Source organism: Capricornis sumatraensis, chromosome 1, assembly GCF_032405125.1.
Source record: "Capricornis sumatraensis isolate serow.1 chromosome 1, serow.2, whole genome shotgun sequence".
Classification (NCBI taxonomy): domain Eukaryota; kingdom Metazoa; phylum Chordata; class Mammalia; order Artiodactyla; family Bovidae; genus Capricornis; species Capricornis sumatraensis.
This window is the reverse complement of record NC_091069.1, coordinates 186,388,949-186,410,861: the sequence shown is the minus strand read 5'-3', so window position 1 is coordinate 186,410,861 and position 21,913 is coordinate 186,388,949. Positions and strand designations below refer to the sequence as shown.

At 49.3% G+C, this 21,913-nt stretch overlaps 1 protein-coding gene across 2 annotated transcripts in view; it reads right to left on the bottom strand.

The window, feature by feature from the left end:
- Positions 1–8,172: 8,172 nt before the first annotated feature.
- The window catches only part of MASP1 (MBL associated serine protease 1), a 54,136-nt gene continuing 40,395 nt past the window's right edge, over positions 8,173–21,913 (bottom strand). Inside the window, exons 9-12 of one of the 2 annotated variants that reach the window (XR_011144432.1) lie at positions 18,866–19,003; positions 17,958–18,032; positions 11,428–13,736; positions 8,173–8,191 (exon numbers count right to left, since the gene is read on the bottom strand). Coding sequence is in view for 1 of the 2 variants with exons in the window: in XM_068965377.1 (XP_068821478.1) it covers positions 12,853–13,736; positions 17,958–18,032; positions 18,866–19,003 (1,097 nt within the window). In the remaining variant the exon portion in view is untranslated. Of the gene's footprint in view, positions 8,192–11,316; positions 13,737–17,957; positions 18,033–18,865; positions 19,004–21,913 lie in introns of those variants that run through there. The other variant, XM_068965377.1, reaches the window with a different exon arrangement.

Below are 21,913 nucleotides of genomic sequence, written 5' to 3'. Positions count from 1 at the left end.
GGATGTGGGACATGTAGCCTTCACTGTTTTTTCAGGTTTCTGAGACTCTGTTTCCTCATCTGAAAAATGGGAATCATAATATTTGACACACTAATTACATGGAGTTGTTACGAAAAGAGGAGTTGAACGAGCAGATGCTCTGTAAACTACAAACACCGCATACGCAGCAGGTGGTGTAGGCTTCCCAGGTGGCGCGGTAGTGAGGAATCTGTCTGCCAACGCAGGAGGCGCAAGAGATGCAGTTTCAATCTCTGGGTTGGGAAAATTCTCTGGAGTAGGAAATGGCAACCAACTCCGGTGTTCTTGCCTAGAAAATTCCATGGACAGTGGAGTCCGTGGGGATCGCAAAAAGTCAGACGGGCACACACACACTTGCATAGAGGTTTGTGAGGCTCACCTTGCAGCAAGCTTCACGTGTGTTCTCCCTCGCCATGGTTTGAGTTTCCATACACTCAGTGTTGCACATTTCTATCATATATAGCTCGGAACATGGTCGCTACTCAGGAAATGTTATTTTGAATTGAGGTGATACATTGATACACAAAGGTAAGGTATTGCATTTATTAGTGCCCTTGATTCAGCTTGGGGGTAAATGTTGGAGTGGGTGTCTAGAATGAAAGAGGAATCGCATGAGTCTCATTCAGCCAAACCAAGAACTGAATGAGTCACATCTCCCACAAAGCACAAGTCCTATCGGCCCTTGCTGGGAGGGTACCAGAGGTATCCACGTCCCTTTGGCGCATGGCCTTCCCAGAGAGGTGGGGGAGGGGAAGCCAGGCAGGGTGGTATAAGCACCCGTCCTCAACAAACCATCGAGTGTCTGACTAACCTCTATCCACCACTCATACATCGCTTAATTGCACTTCCTCTGCCTTTCTGCACTCCCAAGACAAAGTCAGAGTCCTGGTTATGCATTTTGAAGCATGTTGTACCTCTTCCTCATTCCGATGATCACATTGATGAATACTTTCTGTCTGTCCCTATAAGCCAAGAAGACAAGGGGCCAGATCTGTCCTCTTATCCCCCTGCATATTTAGTAGTTAATACAATACAAAGTCAATACAATGTCAGCCGTGTCTGACTCTGCGACCCCATGGACTGTAGCCCGCCAGGCTCTTCTGTCCACGGAATTCTCCAGAGTTGCCATTTCCTTCTTCAGGGGATCATCCCAACCCAGGGATCAAGCCCACGTCTGTTATGTCTCCTGCATTGGCAGGTGAGCTCTTTACCACTAGTGCCCCCTGGGAAGAGGCAGTGAATAAACACTCAGAGTGAATGATTGAAGGGGTAAATGGTTGTTGCAAACCCCAAATTGAAAGTGTGTTAAAATAATGTACATTGAACGGTTTAGAAACTAGCCATGGCTCTCGTAGAACCTGGTAATGTCCAAGCCAGACAGCTCTTGGAGGACATCTAGTGTTGCTGGTGACTTTGCACCTTGAGAAACTACACTGCAGTCTAGAGGCAACATGACTTAAGATCATCCAGTAGGTTTCTAGGGGCTGGGACTTGGAAGTGTGGCTCCTTACTCCTGGTTCAGTGTTCTTTTCTGAAATGACGAGAAATGTAAACTTCCAAATGCCGCAGTCAAGTTCATTGCTGCAAGGACTGTGGCTCTCAGGGCCCATCCCTTGACCCATTCTTGGTTACGACTATGTGAGTCTTCCTGATGTATACAGATGGATCACCTTGTAGGGTGTCCAAGCCTGCTGTTTTTCTGGAAGAATTTCCATAAATTGAGCTTTTAATAAGCTACAGAAGCACTGAACAATGTTTACAGACTAGAGTCTTATTACATGTAGAACAAGCAGATCAAACTAGTTGGGATTCAGTCTCACTTGGCTTTGAAGGTGAGTCTGGTCCCTTCATACCTGTCTCCCTCATCCCCAGTCCAAACCTCCAAACCCCTGAGAGACACTGGGGCTCAGAAACGTCCAATGTGGGGCACAAGTGTCACCCTCTGAAGGGTATATATTGAACTTCACCTCCATCAGGGTCTCTGGGAACCTTTGCAAGAACTGCTTCCCCCAACCACTGACGATGACCACGGCCCCTGGGGGAGAGAAGACACAGTGAGAGTGGAGAGGCTGTCTGCGGGCCTTTGGAGGGTGGCACTTTGCAGCCCCCTCATCCCCTGCATGTGGAGGAAGCACTGAGTTTTCCCCCTGAGAAAATGCCAGCACGGTGGGGAGGAAGACTTGGGCTGGAGCTTCCCTGAGACAGCAGTTTGGGCATTTGTCTCTATGAGATGTTAGCTGGTTTATGTGTTTAGTTGTCTGTTCTCTCCCACTCCCAACTAGCTTGGAACCTCAGCTCCGTGAGAGCAGTAAGCTCATCTGCCTTATTCACAGCTGTGTCCTTATGCCTACAGTAGGGCTGACACAGAGTAGATGCTCAATCAACAACTGGATAAATACAAAGTCCAGCCTAGCCCACCACAGGATGTGCTCCCTCCCCTTCTGAGCCTTAGTTTTCTCATCCATAAAACGAAGAGGTCGGACTCGGTACCTCTAAAACCCCTCCCAGCTCTGACGTTCTAGAAGTCTGCAAGGCTGGCAAATCTTGAGGCAATGTGAAAATGGGCTGGGCACTGATAGAGCACTTACTTGTTTCATCATTTGAAAAGAGCCTGGATACTGAAAACAGCTCTGGGCCTTAAGTTGGAAGATCTGAATTCCAGCCTCAGATCTACTTCTTACAAGCTGAACCTTAGGTAAAGCACTTCCCTTTGCCAAGCCTCAGTTTTCTCACTTGGAAAATGGGACTACAATACTACTTCACAAGGCTTTTATAAGTAGCACATAAATTAATTAATGTAAATCAAGTGCTACATGGCAGGCACATGGTATCTGATACATCAGATCCATACCTGGGCCTTTCCTGTGGGCTCACTTCCCCTCAATACTTCTAATATTCCATCCAGCCATTAAAAAAAAAAAAAACACTTTGTTGAACTAAAGAAGGTTAGCTGTGAATTTAGAACAGGATGAAACAAAAACCAACTTCCCTGAGTTGGACTCTCACTCTGTGCTGAATATATTTGATTATTATTTCACTTAAACATCACAACCACCCATGGGCTATTATTCCTAGTGTAAAGGGAAGGGGCTTGAAGTTAGGCAACTTCTTCAAGGTTGTCCAGCTAGGAGATGGCAGCATGGAGAGTTGAGCCTGTGCTAGCGATTAAGTTATTGTCTCTCAGCTCCAGAAGTACCCTTTTATACTCTGCTTTGTGATGCTGTGAATGAGACTCTAGATTGGCAGATCCATTTTGTCAGGAACATTCCTGAAAGCACGGGACACTTCCAGGAAGCCTTGCTATTCCGGATGGCATCACCCTAGAGATGGTTCCTCACCCCACCAGTGGCGGCTGCTTCCCCCGCACCATCAGCACAGGGCCTCTTCTGCAGAGTCTGAGTTCCTACTTCACAGAGCCCCTGTCTAAGCTTCCAGGTTCTGTAACTCCAACCTCTTCTCTTTGTTCCTCCAGTCCCAGGAAGGGTAGTTCCTCCCTGCAAGTGTTCTCTCTCTGACCTCAGCATCCCGCTTTACTTCTCCAGCCCTCCAACACTCTATATTAAATTCTTTTTGTTACAGTAACTAGTCTGGTTTCTGTTTTCCTGTCTGGACCCTGACTGATACATGCTTGAAATACGGACCAAGCCTGCCTGCTTTTGTGTACCACCGTGAAACCTGTTTTGACTTAGCTGTTTTAGGGAAGGCGGCTGAGGAATCAGGCAGACACAGTCAGCTGACTCAGCTGGCACTGAAGCCTGACCAGCCCTGGAGTAAAAGCCTGCATGGAGGCTCTGCCGAGGTGGAATCACAGGTGGGTGCCGTACCTTCCTCTGGTGGCCCCTGGGGTAGACAGATGGGCATCACAAAGTCATTTAGCACCGGGCCCCTCGACAGCTCCAGCAGAGCGACGTCATTCTCGTACGTGTTGGGGTTATACAGGGGATGGAAGAAGACTTGTTTGACACTGAGACTCTGTTCGTTCTCATCTGACTGGGTCCTCCGAAGCTTGCCTGGGGAAGAAGAAGGCATGTGAGGCACGAGGGCAGCAGAAGCTTGGAGGATAAAGTCACAGCTTGTTCCCTGTCAGCCCCTGTCCCATACAGCCCATGCTTCCAGCCTTAACCCTTACAGTGCCTTTCACTTACCTGTTTTAAGCCATCCCTCCCCGTTTGGCTTTCCCCACATATTGTCCTGGGCTCGAACCTCTGTCTTTCTTCATAATCTGATCTGATCCCATCACCTTGTAGTTAATACTCATTCCAGGGCCCATTACCATATGTCCGAACCATAATCACCCTTCTGTACCCGGGTAACGTGTTGCCTCCTCCATGAAACCTCGGAGATTCTTGAGTTAGATGCCTCAGTTAGGAACCTCTTCCCTATGAACTCCCCCTGTTTCTCTCCTACAGAACTTACTGCTTCCTGCATTTTATTAGAGGGCTTTGTGCTCATATTTTATTCCTTTATTAGACTATCCGTCCTTGTGGGCAGGAACTTGTGTCTTGAGATCTGACATAGTGTCAGGACATAAATATGCAGTGACCTGAACTCCGTCAGCCAGTTTACAAAGGAGACGGGAAGCTTGGATTGTTTGTGTATGAATCACTTGAAACCACGGATTTATAGAACCCCGAGACATCTTTGGAAGTTATCCAGATGGGAGTCTTTATTATAAAATCTAAGGCCTCACCTTCAATGATCTGCTCATGGTCCTAACAGCCGAGAATCACTGCCTTGAGCTTAGACTGTGATCCAGAACTTGGGCAGGTCCCTGGACTCCAGTCCTGGCTTGTTCTTCCATTCCTAGACTCCCTCCCTAATGACTGAGTGAGTAGATACACCCCATCCCCAGAACCACAGCTGGATTCAGGAATCAGCTTGGCCCATACTCACCCATGATGATTTTGAAGGCAGAGGGGCTGAGCAAGTCCAAATCGTGAAGAGTTACGTCCTCTGAATCCGGCACTTCATGGAGACAGTGAGCCGCAGTCACAATCCATTTGGAGCCTGAGAACAGAATTGTGAACACACACTGTCCTCATGGCCCCACCTTGCACCCCACCACCTCAAGCTGAGGGTTTTCAGACCCCTCTCCATGGCACCCCTCTCCCTTGCATTTCACAGCCCCAGGTCAGAAACCCATTGATCTTAATCTGAAGATGCGGAGTTGAACCTGTGATTTCATCTACTTCCCCAACCTAGGTCAACACTGAACATTTTAAAAATGATTCCAGGTCTCCCTTAAATGCATGGGGTTGGCAAGCTCCAGACAGCCCAAGGTGTCCATAGTCTTGCTCACGCGTTGCCCCTTGGGCCTTGTTGCTCAAGGTGTGGTCCCTGAACTAGTGGCATCAGCCTCACCTGGGAGCTTCTTGGAAATGCAGACTCTCAGGCCCCCACACAGGTCTACTGAATCAGACTCTGTACTCAGTAGTAAAATCTGAGAATCTTAAAAAGAACTTCAAGTAATCTCTAGGCGTATTAAAGTTTGAAAAGTATTGTTGTACATGATTCTTGAGTACACATTTATAATAGAATCATGTGGGGAATTAAAAACAAACAAAGAAATCCTCCCCAAACAATGTCTGAGCTTCAGCCAGACCATCTACGTCGTGGAGTGAGGCCCAGGTACAAACACACTTTAAAAGTGCCCCCAAAGTTCGGCTGTCACGAAGGCTGGGAACCACTGCTCTGACCCACACCTCTCATTTTATAGATATGGATTCTGAGGCCCGAGGGGAGCGGGGACGTCTAGGGCAGCTCTGCAGGTGGGTGGCAGGACCAGGGCTGACCGTGGGTCTCCTGATGATCAGCCTAGCACATCTCTTGTATCTTGGCTCTTTTTTCCCTTGCTGGACACATTCCTGCTCTTTGCTTAATATAGGATCAGGGCTTGGTTCATCCCTAAGGTGAATCAGGTGACAAACCCATAAATAGCTGAGCCCAGAGACATACTGGGATAAGCCAAACAGAAAGAAAGGTACCAGGGCTTTGGAGTGTGGGCATCAAAGCAGAGTTCAGAGTTGCGGGCAGAGGTCCCTTTCTGTGCAGGTCCCTGGCCCTCTCGGGAGCAGCCATGTGCTCTGGCTACTGGCTTCAGGATAGTGCCCTACACAGGCCATCCTCTTTCCCCTGGTGGTATTTTTGATTCCTGTCTACAGCCAGGGGCTCCTGGCTAATTTTCCAAGTGGATAAAGTGGAATGAGGTACCCAGATTAGGAAGCCTGCCATGGAACAGGGCTGGGGAGAGCAATGATGAGACCAAGACATAGCTTCATCTCCCAGTTCTGCAGATAGTGAGTCCCTGAGTCAGGACCCCTCTGCACAGGCTTCGTGGTGGGCACTGAATGGGCAGGTTCCCTCTGTCTGTCCCTCAGCTTCTCTGTTCCTTACGCCTTCTCCTGCCTCTCCTTCCCTCTACAAAACTAGACAACAGGAGGAGGAGAGAGACCCTAGGTGAGAAGGGCTATGGGTAAGGCTGAGGATATCTTGCAGAGCTCTTGTAGCTTGGCTGAGGGTGGAGAGGCGGGAACAAACATGCAGGAGACGCAGTGAGCCCTGAACATCACTGAAGTGAAACACCCAAGGCTTCCGAAAAGGAATCTAACCCTAAGCCATGGGCACTTAATCCGTCTCTTTTACATAGAACACATTCTAACAGAATCAGCAGTGTCTTTGCTCTCTTCCACTCTCCCTGTCTGCTCCTCCCGTCTCTGTTATTTTCTGATGCTTTCCCCTGCTTTTCTTTCATGATTCTCTATCTCTCATTTCCTGCCCTACCAGCTTCTCTTTCTCTGTTTGTACTTGTTTCCTTTCGCTTCGCCCTGCATCTCCCTTCGCTCCCCTCTCTAGGTCTCTGACATGCCTCTTTCTCTGTTTTTGTCTCTGTCCTTCTAACCCCTCTCATTCTTGGTTCTCTCCCCTGCCTGCTCCCCACTGGGCTCCCCTTTAACCTGTGCTCACTCACTGTGACCCTCTGAGAGGCTCCATAGAGTGAGAGCTCCTGTCTTCATGTTTGTGGGAATATAAGGATCAGCCCCTCTGGGTTACCATTTCACACATCCCAGATGAGCAGGCTGCAGCCTCACCAGTGCCTGCACCTCCCCGCAGGGGGCCCTTGTCAGGGAGCTGTTCTCTCCTGCACCCTGGAGGAGAGGGTGGGTCAGGGTGAGGCGAGGCCAGCAACCCTAGAGCTGCCCAAGCAGAGGCGGACCCCTCCATGCCTTCCTCCTCTGTGATGGGGTCAGAGGGACTCTAGATTGCTATTAATTTTTATTATGATGTCAGAGCTGGGATGGACCTTAGCTCATCTGGGCTGAACTGTGATAGGAAGAGCCATGAATCATTTCTTTCCTGCCCTTGCTGCCACTCCCAACCATGTTCAGTCCATTACAAAACTCTGACAGTTCCCTTTTCCAATGGCTTTGACCCTGAATCTGCCTGTTTCCATCCCTCGTCCCCTATTCTTATTCTGAGGCTAATGACTTCGCTCCTCACTACTGCAATCTAGCCACCTCACTGGACTCTTGGCTTCCAGATTAACCCTTCTTTCAATCCATGTTGTCTCGGGAGGGGACTTTTAAGAACATGATTATAAACCTGGAGTAGCATTTAAGATACATCTCGATTCTCAAGCATTGCACTCAAAGCTTTGTGAGTCTCCCTTCTTTGACTCCTCTAGGGTGGGTTTCCTGGCTCCCCTCGGCCCAGGGCACCGGCACACCCTGACTTTGAGCTGCATGGAAGTGCTTTGTGTTGTAGTCTATGTTTAAGGCTCTGACTCCCTGACCCTTCTCAGTGCCAGAGAGTGACCAGGGCTCAGGAAACGTTGCCTGAAGGACCCAGCTGGAGCAGAGCAAGTGTCTCCCTGCTCCAGCTAAGGGCTCTTTCCACCACATTGTGCTTCTGGGCCCTGCTGCTGGAGTGGAAGCTTCTCAGTGAAGAAACCTTGTCAGTCTCCAAGAAGAGGGCCAGGTCCCTTTCCTCTACCCCACCCTCTAATGCCGGATCCCCCACCCCTTCCACCTCTCCTTACCTAGAAGGGAGCCCCCACAGAAGGGCTGCCCATTCAGGTGTGACAGCATGGCAATCCAGGGGGTGGTGCCCTTCTGGGCGGGGCGTCCATTGATGATCCTGGCCAACAGATTCCGGGAGAACTTGGGGATCCCACACACTGCAGCCAAGGGAAGGAGGACAGGTCACACTCTGGGCTCCACCTTGCCCTTTGCAAAAGCTGCTAGCTCATCTCCCTCTATTAGGAATATCTGTTATTTTTGATTTCCCAGCATCCTTGCCCCTTTCAGTAATAGCACCCGAAGTTCCCTCTGGGGTCCTGTCTTTCCCCATTTCTTGTCCCTTTAGCCTGAGTTGCAACGATCTTCGCTCTGGTTCTAGGGGCAGGAATGTGACCATGCCTCGACTAGTGAAAGCCTCTTACACTCTGGTCACAGTGATCTCAGAGATGGGAATGTAACACTGGACAGGCCGACAAAAGCCTGCCTTGGGAGTTTTGCTAGAAGGTCCTTCTCAGTGGGGGTTGCTAGACTACAGACTATAAGCCCAGACCTGCCAACCGTCACGTTATGGAAAGTTTGTAGAAAAAGTTTCAACAAACACAAAGGCCACGAGAAACCATCCTCCTTTGTCTCTACTCGCTCTCTAAACATCTCTTCAGAACTGATTCTGGGCTCTGGATCCCCTCACTTCCAAACTCTTGGGGACCTGGTTTTGAGGGTTCATGCCCTTCTCCTCTATCTTGCATTTCTCCTTTCTTTATGCCTCCAAAACATGATCAAGACTTTTCATGCTAAAAATTGAATTTTCCACTTTCTCAGCTTCTCATCCATTCCATAGTCTCTCCCTGTCCTTTCTTCCATAGTCAAGCTTCTGGAAAGAAAATTGACACTCAGTATCCACATCCTTCCCTGTCCTTCGGAGGTGGACTCAAAAGAACAAAGCACCATGGTTCGCACAAACTTGGACATAAAGTGGCCATGTGACAATCTGATAGATTTGTAATCATACATGGAGACAGAATGGCTCCAGACCCATAACTGGAACTTCAGTGGTGATATTTACACGTATAAGAGGACACTCTTTCTGAAATTTTCTCTCATGTATTCTTCGTCTCTAAGAATTCTCCTCACCTTGTAGCTGCCCGCTGTTAAAGCTGGAGCATCTGTTGTTTTAGGTGAGGCTAGATACAGCTTTGACTCATGAAAGAGCAAAACAGAAACCAAAGTCTGAAAATACAAACTCATTTGAAGAGCCAGACAAGAAGAAGAGGTTTGTATGGATTGGTTTCAAGGAAGCAAAACCTGGAGAACTGGGCAAAGACGTTCCAGAGAGGCTGCCTCAGGAAAGAGATAAAAAACCTAGGAGAAGCTGGAGAGAGAAAGAGAGAAGGAGGGAGACAATGGGAGGGAGAGGTAGGGAGAGAGCGAGGAAGAGAAAAGTGGGAAAGAAAGAAGAGGCTATTGAGGAGGAAGGGGAGGAGGATTAGGGACATGCAGCATAAAGGAAGGGGGAGGAAGGGCTAGGGACTTAAACATGAGCATGGGTCTGTTCCCTGGATCCTCTTCCAGACTTGCTGGAAGTTGATGGTCCCGGTGCCTAGGAACATCCAGCCTGCACGTGTCCTCTGGACTGTCCCGGCTCATTTGCATTGTTGATCACCTTTTTCTTCTGGATACTTTCTCTCCTTGGCTTCTGAAGCTCTTTTCTTTCTGTGTTTCTGATTTCCCTTTTCTCTTTCTTGGGGTTCTTCTTTTTCTCTCCATGCAATCCATGCTGGTGTTTCCCTTCTTTAGTCCTCAGCCCCCTCGTCTTTTCTTTTCCTTTCCAGTGGATGATGCCACTTCTTCCCATGCCATCACACCACTTAGACCCTGGTGAATCAGTGTCTCTAATCTGCCTTCTCCTCTGGACTCCTCCTTTCTACATCTCCAACTGGATTGCTCATAAACTCCTCAAACATAGCAAAACCAAGTCCTGGTCTCCATCCTTCACCAGCCATCTCCCCTTTGTCTGACATCCCCAGATGTCTGTTAATGTCTGCACAGACAGTGTCTTTGTTGCCTCCCTTTTCTTCAGCCACCATCTTTAATCAGCCACTGGTAAAAAAAAAATCACCAGGAGAAGCAGAGTAATGTCACAGTGTGCTCTTCATGCAACCCCATGACAATTCAGTGTCTCAATACATCAACCATATAAATCCAAAAACCTAGAGGATGTGATGGAACACAAGACTGATAGTCCCTGAAACCAGCTGCATATAAAGTGTAAGGTATAATGTAGGATTCTTTCAGTTCTCAGTAGTATAAAAAGCATGACAGTTTCAATATGATACAAACCCCAAACACAAACTATGAGTGTATGACATGGGAGCCCTCACTAACATATTAGCTTGTGTTCCGCCACATCTCCTGTCTGCACTATTTCACGCAATGCCTCTGCACCAAGCTCTACCCACTACACTACTTGAATGCTTTCAGACTCCACCCCCACATCTGCAGTGTCACGCCCTTCCTTGGTCTGGTGTTTGCACCGCCTCTCTCCAGAATGGTTGCAGTGACTTCCCTATCACTCTCTAGGTTGGTACCTCCCTCCACCCCCTCCACTTTCCACAGCCTGCTGCCCACACTCAGCCTATTGATTCAGAACCTCCCATTGGTGAGACCTAGGAACCTGCATTCCTAATAAACACAAGTGATTCTGATATGCCCCAAATTAGGCAGTCACTGGCTACAGGACTAACACAAGGATGACGTTCAAGACTGTCCACTCTCCCCTACACCCTCTGTTCCCATCCACTCGGGGCACACTTTTCTACTTGACCTTTGTCCCCTCTGCCCTGCCCTCCCATCTCCCAAGTGTATTCTTTGTAACCCCTTTGAAAAGTTACCCAGACCCCTTTTAGCTGTGTGAACCCCCCCCTCCTCAAATTCCCGTAATACTATGATCTCCGCTCCTCTCATGACATTGAACTCCCCTTGCCTGCGTGAGACTTGGGTACACACGATCTTGCTTTCTATGCTTATCTGGGCACTTTGAACTGAAGGACTTAAATAGCAGGCACTTCTATGATGGAAGAGGTAGCCTTTGAGAGGACACATGTCCATAACCAACTCCATTTCTCGTCACCCTTTCTTGGATAATGTCCAGGTGACAAAAACTGTACCCTTTCCACGGTGAGAGAGATTGTGGCTTAATGAAGGGTCAGATTTTCTTCAAAAGGTCAAAACGAACAAACATCAGCAATAACCAAACCCCCAAACAAAGGCTGTTGGTTAGCCACAGAGGATTTATTTCCATTTTGGTCCCCTGATGGAGGAAACATCGCAGAGGCACCTTACAGAGGAGTGAAGCTTGTGATATAAATATGCAAAGTATAGCATCCTCTACACGCACCGCTCACAGACACAGGAGTGTGCTGTCAGGACCCAGCTGGAAAAGCAGATGCTTCCCAACTGCTCTCCTGGAATCCTTCTCAAGGCTTCTGTCTCTGCTGGGGAGTCCCCAGGAGAGCAAACCCCAGGGAGGAGGACGGGCAGGCTGGGGATAGCCAGGGAGAGGTTGCTGGCATTGGAAGCAGTGAACGCTGGAGCTGGTAGGACCCTGAGGGGGATCCGATGCCTTCCTTTTACAAATGGGGAAACTGAGGCCCAGGGAGGGAAAGCAATTTGTCAAAAGTTACAAGCCAGTCTGGGGGCAGAGCTGCGGCTTGAACCCAGGACTCTGGGCTCTCCGTCTCCTCTTACTGCCTTTCTTGGGGAAGACCCTGCTTCTCTTGACTTGGCTTCTGGAAGCTGGAGGAGTGGGTCCCTCAGAACATTCATGCGAGGTGGGCTCTCTGTAGAGCTCAGACTGCAGGCATGCTGTGGGGGGAAGGGGGTCTGGTGGGAGGAGGTCACTCATATAATCCCCCCTTCTTCCGTTTCCCTGCCCAGAGGCACAGCAGCATGGTGTGAGCCTTCTCTTTCTCCAAGCAATCGGGTTGAGTCTCCACATCTAGGGCTGGGGCTCGGGTAGCCCTTTCAGGTGACACATTTCAAGACCGGAAGCTTGCTTCGCGCTTGTCTGGAGAGTCAGCTGTGGATGTACCCAGTAAGTGTTCTGCGTTGATGATACGAATTTAATGGGGTTGGAAAGCTTCCCACTGCTCTTCTCCTCCCCCTGGTCATCACAGAGTTTCCCAGCTTTCTCTTTGTCCTTTGAGAATCCTTTAACAGGGTACAGAAGGGATAAGGCTTGGACTGTAAGAAGCTTTGGGGAGAGAAAACCCAGGGATGACAGTACTACACGGCCTTATATTTAGAGAGAGAGGCCTCTGGGTTGTCTTCCCTGTCTCCTCAAATCTGAGGGCTTTTCTGCTAGAAAAGGGTCTAGACCCAGAGGGCAGAGTAGGGAAAATATATGGACTCAGCTCTAGGCAAGGAAACATTTTCTCACAGTCAGGTCCAAGCTCAGTTACACCAACGGTGGGGCCACTGGGTCTGATGAACAACTAGGAGTGAATGAGGCCCTTGGGTTGGGCATTCCAGGAGAGGAGTCTGGGCACTGGCCTGAGTCTAGCTCCCTCCCCGTCCTGCGGGAGAGTGAAGCCCAGAGAGGGAAAGGGACTTGCCCCAGGGCCAGGGACCCAGGTTTCCTATGTAGGGCCTTTTCCTGTACACATTGCTGCCTCTCAGGGAGCCAGGAGCCATCTTGGGAGGGTGGGAACAGCGTGTCCATGCCTTGGTCTTGTGAGTAACAGTGGAGTGTGTTGTCATTAGTGGGGTGTGGTGCAGTCTTGCTGGGGCTGGGCAGGGCGGTTGGCAGGCTGGAGTGTGGCACTCACCGCTCCACCTGCAGCTCGCCCAGGCCCTGCGGGGAACCCATCTGCTCCCACACCCAGTCCACATAGTTGGAGACTTTGGTGTAGACCCCATACACCTGCTTGCTGCCACATTCTTCAGGGCCTCCCCAGGACACCAGGCCTTGGGCCACCCAGCGCTGGCTGGCATCATCGAGGATGACAAAGGCGCCACCGCTGTCTCCTAGGCACGTGTCCTTGCCGCCTTCATAGTAGCCGGCACAGAACATGTTCTCGGTGACGCTGTAGTTGCCCGACCGGGACTCGTAGCTGGTCTTGCACTCGGCGTGGGGCACCACGGGTAGTTTGACATACTGCAGGACGTCCGACAAGGTCCGCGTGCCGCTGCCGATGATCTCGTCCACCGTCACGTTTGGGTTGGAGATGCCCCAGCCGGCTACCAGCCCCAGCACGTGGGGTGCCGGGCCTGCGGGCTCGGGCGGCGGCAGGCAGACGGGGAGGATGCGAGGCCCCAGGGGCACGGGCTCCCGCAGCTGCACCAGGGCGATGTCATGGTTGTAACTCTGGATGTTGAAGTCTGGGTGCAGCACCACTCGGGCCGCCGAGCTATTGACAGCCCCGGATTTGTCCCGCACGTCGTGCAGGCCCAGGTGGACGGTGACGTGCTCCTTGGAGACAGGTGTCACTGTATTGTCTCTGCGCTGGGAGCGCAGCACGTGGGCGGCCGTGAGGATCCAGGACTCGGAGAGCAGGGCCCCGCTCCCGAACCACTTGTCATTGGGCACCCTCGAGGTGTCCTCCACCACAATCAGGGCCTGCCACGGGAAGAGGCCGGGCTCGGCATTGCGGCCACCAATGATCCGCTTGACCAGGTTTGGCAGCGAGCGCGAGGGCTGACCGCACACTGTAAGGAGAAGGAGGGGGCGGAAGGAGAAAAGGAGACTGGTCAGGTCAGCCAGGTGCAAAGAGCCTCTTAAAGAAATGCACATCTCACCCACTGTAGATTATGCCACCGTGGACCCTGGCCTACGTCTGGGGGCCATGCTGGCCTGGGAAAGCTCTGAATGGGGTCATTTTTGACCTAAGTCTTTCTAGCCTGGCTCCTCTGTAGTCTGACACTTCTGTAGCCAGGACCCTCTATGGACCAGACCAGGTTACTTGTGGGCCTTCCCCATCCTGAACCCTTCCAGCCAAGACCACCTGCGGTCTGGATCATCTTTAACCAGGGCTATCTCTAGCAGCAGTCCCCTTTGCCCCTTTCTTCTCTAGAAAAGGCATCTCAGAACCCAGATGTGGTCCATGCTATGGGCACTTGGAAAACTTCTGAAAACCACAGGTCAATGGCTTTGAGAGACAGATTAAAAGACTGTCTATCAGGTCACAGCAAACACTGGAGTGGAAAACAAGACACTTGGGGTCTTGATCTGGCTTTTCTCCCCTCTGTCCTGTGTGACTCTGGTAAGTAAATTTCCTTCCCTGGATTTCACTTTTTGATCTGCTAGATGAGACTGTTGGTCAAAATGATCTTCAAGGATCCTTTAAATTACAAATTCCTTTGATTTTTATTTCATTTGCCCTGGCCACTCTCACTTTATAGGTGAATAAAACTGTCCAGAGGGTAAGTGACTGACCCAAGGTCACATTGCTGTTAAGCAGGGGCTTAACTAGATTCTAAGACGAATGTCTTATCCTGTATTCCACAATGCCTCATTACATATGAAGAGCATGGTCTCATGCCCTGTATCCTTTTCTTCTCTGGCCTTTGGGACACATGCTGTGAAGGGATGGCCAGGGCATCCAAGCTTAGAGAAAGGTGGCATAATCTACAAGCAATGATGCATGGGCTCTGCTCTGAGCCATCCATCATTGCACCCAGGAACCCAGTAGTACCTTCAGGGGAAGAAGAAAGGTCTGATCAAACTTCATTCCACCGAGCTGTACCCCGAGCATGCACATGCACCACCAGTCTCCTGCAGCCAAACGCCTTTGGCCCATGAGCAGAGGGTCTTCAGTACCAGTCCCCTGCTGGCTAAGAACAAGCTCACAAGGGCCCCTCCCAGCAGAGTGCTTAGGTCTGGTAGGTAAGCCTGGTGTGAGCATTGACCTCTTGGTTGCAAATTGCCAGGGCTACACCCCTTGGCCCTGGATACTTTCAGTAATCCTTTAAAGACCAAGGAGCATTTGAGTTGTCTTGGCAACTTTGAGAGGTCAGGCTTCCAGCAACCTAATGCTTTTCAGATGCTCTTCTTCCGGATGTTTTATGTGAGTCTAAGGCACCCTGCTGTTCACCCCAGGCCAGATGTGATCTGGGTTTTGCTAACTGGCTGTGGCCAAGCCTTTCAGAGTTGAAGGCCAGAATCCTAATTATAAGCAGCAGCCTACAGAGTGATTTCTCAAGGCTTGTCTGTGACTAGCCCTGTGCAGCAACTTATTGAGTGCTGCAAGGCCCGCATCTGATGAGGGACATGCCTGTGGCTCAATCCATGGTCAGAACAAAGCCAGCACTGAACGGTGCCTTTTTCCAACCAAGGTGCCAGTGGCATGCCTCAGGTCACAGAATCTCTCCAAGCTGGGGAAGCTTGGAGAACGGCTAATTTACTGACGGCGAAATTGAGGTTCAGGGAATGCAAGAGACATATTCAAAGTCATTAGTGACAGAGCCAGGAGTGGAGCCTGTTTCTTTGGATTCTAGCTTCATTTTTTCCACTGAAGTCTTTTTTTCTTCTTTATATGCTCTTGTCCTTTCAAGATGTTGAATGATGCCACGAGCCTTCGAGAGTGCTCATTGAAATGGGGCCACTCTTTTCATCTGCTACTGTTCTCCATCCAGTCTTTCCTGGGACAGAAGACTTGACTGGAAATACTAGCGCTTCAGCTGTGCTGAAATCAGATTTGGGCCCTAGAAGACTGGAGGTACTGAGGGAGGGCCCTAAAAACAAAATTGTGATGTTCTGGAATCCTGGGTTCCTGAGGACGGCAGAGTCAAGAGTGGCTCAGCATTGCTTGTGTTGACACCAAAAGTCTTGAGTCCACCTTCCAGTTTTGCCTCTAACTTTTCACAGGTAACCTTGGTTAAGTCATTATACCCTCTTGGTCCTTCATTCTCTCAGTGTAATATAAGAGGAAAATAATATTTGCTTAATAGTTTCCTTGGAAAGGTGGATATGATGATGCCAGTTGAAATGGCTTTCTCTATTCTGGCTTGTCTCTGCATTCAATCTTAGTGTTTTAGAAGGGAATTTGGAATTTTCTGGCCTGGTTCAACGATACACCATGTTCTGCTCAGGACTAGGTGTTGCCAGAATTTCAAGACTCATGTCCAACGTGCTTTGTCTGAATCTAGAGGGTGATGACCATCGAGAGTCATAGAGCGCCATGGATCACCTGATTCTGCTCCCCCACTTCTGAGGTATGAAATCCTAGCCCCGGAGAGGTCAGATGACTTACCAAAGATGGAGATCAGGAAAAGGCAACACCAGGACTGGAAGCTGGGCCCTTGACTCCCAGCGTAGTGCCTCACCCACTTCTAGACATCACAACAGGACTGCCCAGGATGGAACCTACCTACACTGCCATAGTATTAGCAGTGCACATAGTATTAGCAAAATGGGGATTTGATCTCAAGTTTGCCACAGCTGTACCATTCCCCATTTTCTCCAAGGCTTCCCCAGCTGTGGCCCTTAGGTGTGCTCCTGGCTAAGCCTACCTGAGATGATGGGGGCCAGCAGAGTGTGGATGGGTTGACCTTTTCCTTCTTCCAGATCCTCATGAATTCTTTGAATTCTTGCTTAGATTGAAAGCACTCTTAAGTGAAGTCTTCCGAACCCATCCTCATTTCTCTGCTCCCAGACAACCACATGTAGGAATGTCTTCCTTCTCTGAGATCTTGTAGCCGTTGTGATGGCCAAAGCTGATGCCCAAATGCTAAAACTTTCTTCAGGTCTGGTAGACGGCTCCATAGCCTTTCCATTTTAATACCTAAATCTAGAAATCTACTGAGTCACTATTGAAGGTTACTAAAATGTACCATTCAAATAATATACTATCTCAGTTTACCCAACACTCTAATTCAGTAAAATATGAATGCCATTCAACCCTGAACCATATGGCAAAGCAACTGCTGTTCGACCAAATGATGAAATCAACGCTGCTTCTCTTGAATGATTATATCTTTCAATCACTATTGATTGAATCACTATTCTTATTTATTTTTGAAGTGTAAATTTCTGTGTTGTGAATATTTAATTTTTGGAGGGTTGTTTATTTAACCCTAGAGTGTGCATCTAGGGCTATAATATTCTAAGTCAATTTGAATATGTGCATTGATCATTATGATGTAAACCATTCATCTGTTTAATACCAATGCAAATATCCATAGAATAGCCCCCAAATCTATATGCACAGGGACACTTCCTGTTACCACAAAACTCTTTGTTCATTTTAAAGTAGGGTCAGTAAGTAAGCTCAGGGGAGACAGCAGTCACTAAGACTTGAGCATACTGCTTTTTGGGAGAATTTGTTCCTATGTCCTATGGTTATTTAGTGCTTGTCTGATTTCCACCTCCTCTACCCCCTGGTGGCTTAGACAGTAAAGCATCTGCCTACAATGTGGGAGACCTGGGTTCGATCCCTGGGTCGGGAAGATCCCCTGGAGAAAGAAATGGCAACCCACTCCAGTATTCTTGCCTGGAAAATCCCATGGACGGAGGAGGCTGGTTGGCTACTGTCCATGGGGTCAGGAAGAGTCGGACATGACCAAGTGACTTCACTTCACTACCACACAGTGAGTGCTTGAGGAGCAGGTGCCCACTTTCTCACTTTTCCTGGTGCACAGCTGATACAAATACCAACTGTGTGAGATGAGAAGCCTGGCAGGAAGAGAGCAGAATGGCAGAGAGAGGAGGCAAGAAGTGTCCTGTTGTGATAGAACAGGTTGAACATAGAGGCTGGTTTGTTCGAGAAGATGTGAGGCTAGGCTTTTCTGACCTTTGACCATCTAAAGATATCTCTTCAAAAGCAATCAAAGCATCATGCCCCCTACCCCTTACCCCATTAACAGCCAGAGCACCCGTGGACCCAGTGCCTTGCATGGGACCTTGAGGCAGAGAACTTGAGAGCAAGGTACCTGGCAGGCAGGTGGGCTGGCTTCTCCCCAGGACTTCATTCATCCAGATTCCTTGGGCAGAACAGGTATATACACCTGGGTGAGGGAATAAAGGTTGAAGAAAAAGGAGAATGTGGTTGATTCTTAGCACATGGAAAATAGATTTGAGCTCTTAGCTTCTCCACTGTGAATCACTGCAAGTCTTCCAAAGAGTCTTTCTGATGCTGTTCTCTCTGAGCCAGTCTGGTCTGCAACTTGAAGCATCTTTCTAAAATGGGAATCTGATCTGGTCCTGTCTCGGCTCAAAATCACAATAGCTCCCCATTGGCCTCTAAAATAAATGGCATGCTCTTCAGTATGGTGTCTAAGCCTCTGAGCAATCTAACTCCTGCCTGTGGGGGCCCCGCCCAGACCCTGGGGAGGGCACTTCTCATTAGTCACACAGCTCTGGGTGGCTCACTGGCCCCGCCCCTGCTTCCCCACTTAATAAACCCTTCCATAAACCGCAGTCGTGCCCACCATCTCATGAGGCTTACACTAGCCCTGTGAGCTCTGCAAGCTCTGCCACGATTCCTCTTCGAAAGAGAGGACTTGGAGGCTCTGGGAAATTCGGAGCATTTTCTTGGTTCTCGTCTGTGGTGGAGGCAGAACTGATTGGCCTTCACATCTTTTTGAGGGTTCCTTCATTGCGGGGGGCTGTGAGTGTGTCTGTGTGGGTATGTCATATAGGTCCCAGCAGTATGTCATGCTGCTGGGGTGTCATGAAGCTTAACTCTCGGGGTGCAGGCCTGAGGCAGGGAGAGGTGAGGCACATCTCCAAGGGTTTCTCCTCCCAGTTCCTCTCAAACGATGGCCAGCAGACTGGCTGTCCATCACCCTGAGCCCAAAGTGTGAGGAGGGAGTGGGCTGGGAAAGCACGCAAGGCTCACCTGTGGTATTGTGTAGCATCTTGTAGTAGGGCCTCTGGCAGGAATATCTGATCTCAGACTTGTATGTGGTGAGGTTGTTCCTGGTGGAGAAGGTGACCACTCCGTTTTCCAGCTCTGCCGGGGCTCCACAGTCCACAACTGAGGGGAAGAGAGCAGACCCCTCAGTTGGCCTTGCCCCTTCTTCTTGGGGCAACTTCGTGGGTCTGTCTCATATGATGTGCAGGTTGCCTCCAGAGAGCAATGTTACAGCCTTGCATTTGGGGCTCTCTCCCATCTGTGATAGTCCTGCTGGGTGGTCAGCTCACCTGGTCTGGTGTCAATTCCAGGGCAGGGGCTGGTCTGCTGAGATTCAAGCAGATCCTAGACTTTTCCCCACCAGGGCCCTCTCCTTAACTTCCAGTACTATTGTGCAATCCTCTTATCCTCTTTTGTCCAAATATGAAACCCGTGGCTCAGTGAGAAAATTCTGGCTCATATAAACTAAAGAAACTTCACTTCTTCCAGCCCCAACCACATGCTGAGTAAGAGCAGTTACTGTGTTCACTTTGAAGCTTGGCATTTAAGAAAAAACAAAAACAAACAAAAACTCAACTTCTGCATGCCTGCACAGCCCCACCCTGCTGGCTCCCCACAGGCACAGAAGGCAGGATGGGGGCAGCTAGGATGAACCAAACTTTCATCTTCACCTGCACATTTTCTCTGGTTGTGGGTGGCTGCTCCTGGGGGGCTGGCTGAAGGACAAGACCACAGATACCTGCTCCTCAGAGGTGGTCTTAGGAGAACTTGCCAGACCAGGCAAGTCTTGGGAGTTGCCAGCATGAGTCTGCCAGGAGCCAGGACAGGGGCTGCAGAGCCAATCTGTCAATATCTCTTCAAGGGGCCTTGTTATGGGGTGATGCTCATTTCTAAGGAAATCATAATCTTAGGCCAAACAGCCTCTGTCAGAACTGAAGAATGCCAGGGGCTCAGAACTTCCCGGGGGGAATGGAATCTGAAGTTAGGCAATCTAGAACATCATCTTTACTTACAGATGAGCCAGAGAGGAGACTTGACTGGTCTAAGGTCACACAGTGAATCAGAGAACTAGACCTGATCTTAAACTCAGTGCTTTTTTTAAGTAAACCAGATGGACAGTTATTAGAATCTGTTTTCTAGTAAAAAATGGCCTATAATCAATATTCTGGTAAGGCTGGACATTAGCTGTCTGATGTCAGAGGATCACATTCTAAAGCCAGTTTCCTTCCTCCTGAATTTTACCTGCTCACCTTGGAAAACAGAAACAGGGGCAATTTACCCATGAGATGCTACTCAGAAATTGTGATTTTTAATTTTAGAATTTGAAATTTATCTTTTTTATTAAATAGAGTGTTATCTAGCTTAAAACATAGTTGATCTTAAGAGCCTCCAGCATGGAGGAGAGGGATGAAGGATGGGAATAAATGCAGGTAGGTACCTCCTATCCACAAGAAAGGCAAACACACCCAGAGAACTGGTTAGTGGTGTTTCCTAGCCTCCAATCCCCTTGGATGAATCGCTACCATTTATTTTGATTGCCCAAAAGTAGAGATACCCTTCTATTTTGGGGGGGCGGGGGTGGGGGAAGTGTGTAAGGGTCAGCACTACGACAGCAAGAGGCAATAATATTTACTATCTAAACCTGTAAACAATTTTACAAGTATTTTCCTGATGAGTCTCAAAGCAGCTTTTTCTTCCTTTTTTAGGAAATATCATTGATTAGTGTCTGGATCTTTGTATGAGCCTTGTCTCCCTTAACTTAGGTCTAGCAGTTTATTTTGCCCAAATTATCTTCAAAACCTAGTATCTAGTATTCAGTTCAGTTCAGTTCAGTGGCTCAGTCGTGTCCGACTCTTTGCAACCCCATGAATCGCAGCATGCCAGGCCTCCCTATCTATCACCAACTCCTGGAGTTCACTCAGACTCACTTCCATCGAGTCAGTGATGCCATCTAGCCATCTCATCCTCTGTCGTCCCCTTCTCCTCCTGCCCCCAATCCCTCCCAGCATCAGAGCCTTTTCCAGTGAGTCAACTCTTTGCACGAGGTGGCCAAACTACTGGAGCTTCAGCTTTAGCATCATTCCTTCCAAAGAACACCCAGGACTGATCTCCTTCAGAATGGACTGGTTGGATCTCCTTGCAGTCCGAGGGACTCTCAAGAGTCTTCTCCAACACCACAGTTCAAAAGCATCAATTCTTCGGCGCTCAGCCTTCTTCACAGTCCAACTCTCACATCCATGCGTGACCACAGGAAAAACCATAGCCTTGACTAGATGGACCTTAGTCGGCAAAGTAATATCTCTGCTTTTGAATATGCTATCTAGGTTGGTCATAACTTTTCTTCCAAGGTGGAGCAATTCCAGGGCTGGTGTTAGACATGGCTAGGTGTTCAAGCCCCTGAGAGCCTGTACGTGTCCAGCACTAGCAGAGACTGTCTGGACTGAGGGCCTGCTTTCACTTCCCTCCAGAGAAGTCACTTGGCTCACTGATGAAGCTGCTATTACAGCCATCTTCTTTGCTTGAGGAAGGGTCTTGACGTCTTCTCTAAAGCGCACCTGGTCACTTCCACACCCTGGAATCAAAATACGCTTCCTCCCTCCATTCCCTCGGGCTCCCTTTCTCCTGCGTCTCTGCGTCAGGCTCTGCTACCCACACCCTATCTTCACTCTCACTCTTGCTGTCATTTATTTCCCTTCAGACATGTTTTTCTTGAGCCTACATCCTGAAGATGCTTTGACACAGTCTAGGGGCATCCTAGGCAACCACACATAATTGGCTCACCTGGCCCTCAAGATCCGGAAATGCCCAGCCCCGCCCACCCAGACCCCAGTCCCATCTTCATCCCTCCCGTGGTGCCCTTGTGCTCCAGTTTCAAGGACCCCTCACTGTGCTGCTGCTTTCCCACTCGGGGAAACCCTGTGGTTCATGCTCTGCCCACCCTTCGACCTTGATCAAACATTGCTGCTTCTTGAAAGTATTTTCTCATTCTTTTAATTGGATACAGCTGCTTCCACATTTTTCTTTGCACGGTCC